The sequence below is a fragment of the Gekko japonicus genome, unplaced genomic scaffold (genome assembly GCF_001447785.1).
Source record: "Gekko japonicus isolate JY-2015 unplaced genomic scaffold, Gekko_japonicus_V1.1 scaffold182, whole genome shotgun sequence".
NCBI classification, from domain to species: Eukaryota; Metazoa; Chordata; class Lepidosauria; order Squamata; family Gekkonidae; genus Gekko; species Gekko japonicus.
Genome location: NW_015173128.1, coordinates 363981 through 369740, shown reverse-complemented (window position 1 = coordinate 369740; position 5760 = coordinate 363981). Strand labels below are relative to the sequence as shown.

At 48.8% G+C, this 5760-nt stretch overlaps 1 protein-coding gene across 2 annotated transcripts in view; it reads left to right on the top strand.

Annotated features, from left to right (window-relative positions):
• Positions 1-5760, top strand: part of SSH2 (slingshot protein phosphatase 2) — a 99514-nt gene that overhangs the window by 70009 nt on the left and 23745 nt on the right. For both annotated transcript variants that reach the window (XM_015422069.1, XM_015422070.1), the window contains 2 exons: positions 2146-2239; positions 4118-4246. In XM_015422069.1, coding sequence (XP_015277555.1) covers positions 2146-2239; positions 4118-4246 — 223 coding nt within the window. The remainder of the gene's footprint in view (positions 1-2145; positions 2240-4117; positions 4247-5760) is intronic.

Below are 5760 nucleotides of genomic sequence, written 5' to 3'. Positions count from 1 at the left end.
AAATACTTGGTATTCGATGGCACCTCCTGTTGCAGCATAAGTATTCCATCTGAAGCCTAATTTACTCTACAGAGAACTATTCATCGGGATGAAGGAAGAAAATATCAAGGCGTACTACCTTGGCATGAGCATAAAGTTAGCCTGGCTTCCCTCTGCTCTATACTCGTAATATACTTTCTGCCTCTCTGTGGCTAGGTGGTCTTAATGGCCCAATCAACAAGGGTCCTCCTTGATGGAATTTTCCAGAGGCTGTCAGTACCCTCCTAATCCCCGCCTCCCTCCTGGTTACACGACTAGACGCAGGTTCTCTCAATTAACAAAGGACCACATTCTGAAGTCTGGCCTTGAAAAAGATAAGGATGTGAAGTGCAGGAAGACTCAGACAACAAAAACCTGCAAGTAATCACATTTACCCTTAAAGGAACTTGGGTTCTTTGGCTCACACATCCATTCCCCTTATACCGGTTGGGATCTTGGGCTTTGATCTAGTTCCGTCCTTCCAGAAGAATTTTTACTTTTGAATGTCTTTCCTTCCCCATATAAGAATGATCACTTTCTCTCTCTCTCTCCCTGTGAAAGAAGCCAGAAGTAGAAGAGACACTGTAGTGCAGACAAACAACAAGCTTCCACTCGAAGACAGGCTGGAAACTTCCTCAGGAGGATCCCAAGAGCATATTTTCTTCCCAAGTGAGCTGGCTGCAAGTGAGTATTCTTTACGGTTATGTCAAGGGATCAGGCAAGGAATAGCCAGGGAGGATTTCTGATTCTCTTCTGGGCAACATTTTGTTTCATACAATCATGCAGCCCGCTGGTTAAGAAGGTAGGGAGGCCTTCTTGGGGACTGAAATCTGGAGTCTCAGAAACTCCTTTTTGGCAAGAGCTGAGCTCTTGAGGGGGTGAGGCATCCTTAAATACTTGGTTGTTTTATGGTGCAAGAATAAGGTGTGCTGAGGGTGTGGCTTTGCATTTCCTACCCCAGCTAGAAAAGGGTCCTCGAACTGCTGCCTCGAGCCACAGGAGAGGGAGAGCTCCTGGGAGAGCCAGTTTGGTTTAGTGGTGAAGTGCGCGGACTCTAATCTGGGAGAACCGGGTTTGATTCCCCACTCCTCCACTTGCACCTGGCTGGATGACCTAGGGCAAGCCATAACTCTGGCACAGCTGTTCTTGAACAAGAGCAGTTTCTGTCAAGAGTTCTCTCAGCCCCACCTACCTCACAGGGTGTCTGTTGTGGGGAGGGGAAGGGAATGGAGTTTGTAAGCCGCTCTGAGACACCTTTGGGTAGTGAAGGGCGGAGTATAAATCCAATCTCTTCTTCATTTTCCCTGATGCTAACAGGATCTCTCTCTTTATTCCAGCAGAGGATGATCAGAGAAATGAGGAGGGTGCAGAACGTCATCAGCAAAGGCCACAGAGAGTTCAAAATGAAGACTTGGAAGAAAACGTCAGGAATCGAGGGAGACCTAATAGACAGAAAGGCGACCATATGGTTGAGAACAGAGATGGCAGACAGCATAATGTACGTTTTGCAAAGCAGAGGATAATGAAGGCACGTAAATCCATTAAATGCAGAAAGTACTTCACAAATAGATTAAAGCTCCTTGTGTACCAAAGAATACATAAATCCCCCCCGAAATGACCTCTGGATAAAACTCTTTTTTTTCTAGACTGTACCACATCAGGCGGGGAGGAAGTGGCCTTCCCCGCTTGAATTCTCCAGTATCAAAGAGAGCCTCCCTGCTCACCGAAAACTAGCATGTGGCAGAAGAAGGGTTATTTTTCTCCGAGCTGGGATGTTGTTTTCCACTTGGGGGTGGGAGACATTCACACATGCACTCCTCCCCCTTTGCCTAGAGCCTGAAGTGGTACAGTCCAGGTAAAACACTACCATTTGCACTGAATGTCTCAACTTAGCTCACGTGTGACTCTAATCTCCTGTTAGTCTGTGAGAGGCCCACGTGCACTGAAGGTGCTGGCTTAAAGAAATAAACCCCAGTAATAATTGTAGACTAGGCCGGTTGAAGCAGTTGCTGAGTGTGGAGTGCTTTGGAGGCAGGGGATCTTTCGATCTCAGAGGTTTGTCCACACAAAGGAGAAACGGCCCGGCTGACTTGAAAAACGCTTCTCACTTCCTTTCCTCTCCCCCAGCCCGACAGAGCGAGAACGCACGGAGCGTTTGATCAAGACCAAACTGAGGGAGATCATGATGCAGAAGGACTTGGAAAACATCACGTCCAAGGAGGTGAGTCCGGGCTGGCCACTGGCCTGTCGTTCAGCCCTGTTGGCCGTGTTGGGGGCGGGCAGGGGCGCAGGACACCACCAGACGTGTTTTCAGCACTGGCACCTAAACAGTTAGCTGTGTGGCTTCTTCCTGGCTTCCAAGTCGTGATTCCTGGCTTCCAGGCAGTGCACTGGAGCGTTTGCATCTGCACAGAGCCGCAGTTCAGAACCTTCTAGCGCTAATTTCTAGGCACAAAGTTCTTCTCCCCTTTGGGCATTTTTACTCCAGAGCAGGGCTCTTTTTGTAGAAAAAGCCCAGCAGGAACTCATTAGCATATTGGGCCACACCCCTGACAGCACAGTTCATTAGCACATTAGGCCGCACCCACATGTTACCAGAGGTGTGCTCATCCAGCCACACCCACCTTTTGCTTATTCTGTTTACCTTGTTTGTTGTCAAAACCCAGAGCCTTTTTTTTGTAGCAGGAACTCCTTTGCATGTTAGGCCACACACCCCTAATGTAGCCAATCCTAATGAGTTTCTGCTGTTGGGTGTGGCCTATTATGCTAATGAGTTCCTGCTGGGCGTGGCCAACTTGGGAGCCATAGACATACGAGAGGTTGCTGCAAAAGTTCAAACACTCAACAGAAAATAGCAAACTTGTCAAAGCACAATATCACTAATCATAGCCATTTTCTCCAAGGGGAACTGTAGTCTGGAGATCAGTCATTATTCTGGGAAATCTCTAGCCCCCCACCCCCACCCCGGAAGTTGGCAACCCTAAATCAGATTGCAACAAACTGTTTGTCCGGAAACATTTGTTGAATGTAAGAGTTATGGAAAACCATCCTTGAATGTTTGAGTGCCTTATGGTGCAATTGATGTGAAGAAGAACACTGGAAAATTGATGTTTGACAAAGACACACGTCGAAACGAGCAGTCAAAACTCGAGAAAGTTCGTCCTGTTGCCGTTTTCTTGCATCTTGATGGGACTTTGGTCTCTTGATATTCACTGAAACAAATCAAGATTAAAATGCTATTTATTAGTGATATTGTGCTTTGACAAGTTTGCTATTTTCTGTTGAGTGTTTGAACTTTTGCAGCAACCTCTCATATGTCTATGCTCTTTAGTTTGCTGTGCCCTTAGTCTATCTTGCAACTTGGGAGCCAGCCGGAACTCCGTTCCTGTGTGTTCCTGCCCAAAAATGGCCCTGCTCCAGAGCCCCATCTCTTGAGGGAAGGAGATTTTCACACTGGAGCTGCTGAAGAGAGGCGGGGGGGGGGGGGATCTTTGTTTTTCCTTCTTTCCCGGGGCAGTTTCTCCTTCTTTCCAGGTGTAGGGCCCAGTTGCCATTGCTGCCTCTTCCTTCCTTCCTTCCTCATCCCAGTCAGCAGCTTCTCACTGGCGGGAGGGGGGGGGGTCCCAAGTTAGAGGCCTCTCCGTTGAGCACTGCCAAGGAGAAGAGACTGGCCCATGCCATGCCTGATCAGGACTTCTCCTCTCTTATCGGCTCCGTGTCTTCTTTTAAGCGACTTCCCAAGTTTTGCAGAAGAACAAAACAAAAGTTGCCCTTCTGTTTTGCCTACGTATCTGCCTACATAGCTGCAGAACCGTCTCCTTCCGCTCGTGTGAGCATCCCGCTCGGTTGAGATCTCTGTCCCTTTGTTCCCGGATGTAAGCGATAGCCAAGAGATATCAGTATACGGGAATTGTTCTCCGTAGGTGCTTTGTTAGGCAGCAGGGCAATTGACACGTTTTATAAAGACATTGGCTGCCTTTTTGGGGGATTGGGGGGGGGAGGAATGGGGGGGCAGCAGGTAGAGGGACCCAGCGAGGAAGGAGAGTTTTAGGGCGGCACAGTCAACGGTCTCAAAGCAGCCTCTGCCCTCCCTCTGCAGATCCGAACAGAACTGGAGATGCAGATGGCGTGCAATCTCCGGGAGTTCAAGGAATTCATCGACAACGAGATGATCGTCATCCTCGGCCAGATGGACAGTCCCACGCAGATCTTTGACCACGTTTTCCTGGTGAGTGACTTACCTCGCACACCAGGAAGAAGCTGCCTCTTGAGGCTTCCTCTGCTTGCTGCGGTTTCATTTCACTGAACTCTCTCCCCAGAGAGTTCGATGAAGCTCAAAAAGCTTTTGTGCTTCTGCGCCATCCCTTTTTGGTCCACAGAAAGATCGCTTTGCCTAATTGCTTGCTTCAGTTCCTCTCCACGGACTGTCTCCTGCTTCCTTCAGCCGCCTTGTTCAGGATTCCTTGCTTCACCTTGCACATGGACCTGCGTCCTTCATTCACAAAGAACCATCCCTAGCGCATTCTGATCCTAGGCCCTGGGAGGAGGATTCGTCTTCCCACCCCATTCAAACTTCCCTTTCTCATGCCGCACAAAAGCTGTACTTTTTGATAGCGTTCTGTAGCTGCCAACTCCCTCTTGAGCAGCTGGAATATCTGTGAGCACTCCGTAGCATCATAGCCACTTAGCCAGTGGTGGTGAATGAGTTTTTAGCCCCACCTTGCTTATATGCATACACTTTTTTAAAAAAATGGCAGCAAAGATTATGGAATAAATGGCTTCTTGAACCAAAATCTGTTGACGAGTCCCCATCAGTGTTCCCTCTAAGCTGAGTTAGTGTGAGCTAGCTCACAGATCTTCTTCGTGGTCTCTGTGCTTCACACCAATGGGTTTAGTGCGCCTGCGCTGACCCGACCGGTGCTGTAGCAAGCTATGTTTCAAAGGATTTTCGCGCGAGTCCCACTGAGCATGCGCAGGAACCCCAGCGCGCATGCTCAGAGGGGACGGGCGCGGAGATCCCGCCAGTTCTCTCTCTACCGCCGCGTTGAAAGGACCTTCTTGCCTTTCCTCCTGACCGGATAGCTGTTACTGCCTTCGGGCCTTTACCTTATTTCTTGTTTCTTAGGATCATCCTCTATTTTATTTTCTCTACTTCAGTTTACTTTAAAAAAAAAAAGAAGAAGAAGAAGAAGAAAAACGAGAACTTTTGTTTTTCTGAGGGGAATCTCCTCAGGCCTTCGGGCCTTCCCCCCCCCCTTCCCTCTTCACTTTTCCCCGGCATTCGTCTCTTCCCACCGTATGGAAAAGAAAAAGAAGAGGAGTCAGAAGTGGGGCTTTTTCAACCGCTGTAAGAAGTGTGGAAGTAAATTGGCCCCTCCAGATGGCCATGAACTTTGTTTGTTCTGCTTAGGCGAGTCACACAGAGCGGATACTTGTAAGCATTGTGCTAAATTTTCTAATCAGACGAAAAAGAACCGTGCCGCACGGTTAAAGGTCGCTTTGTTGGAATCTGCTCTTCACCCGCCGTCTGCTATGGCGGACCAACCTTCTACCTCACGTGCAGCCGTCGATACCGGAGCATCGATACCGACAAGATGGACATCGAAGGTCGCTTCAAGACAGTCATCTAAAGGCAAGTCTGGAAAGGAACATGCCACTAAAAAGGACAAGCAGTCCAAGTCTTCTAAGGAGGGTAAGACCGGGCCCCCTGAGGGCGTTCCTTTGCAGAACCCGCCACAGTTG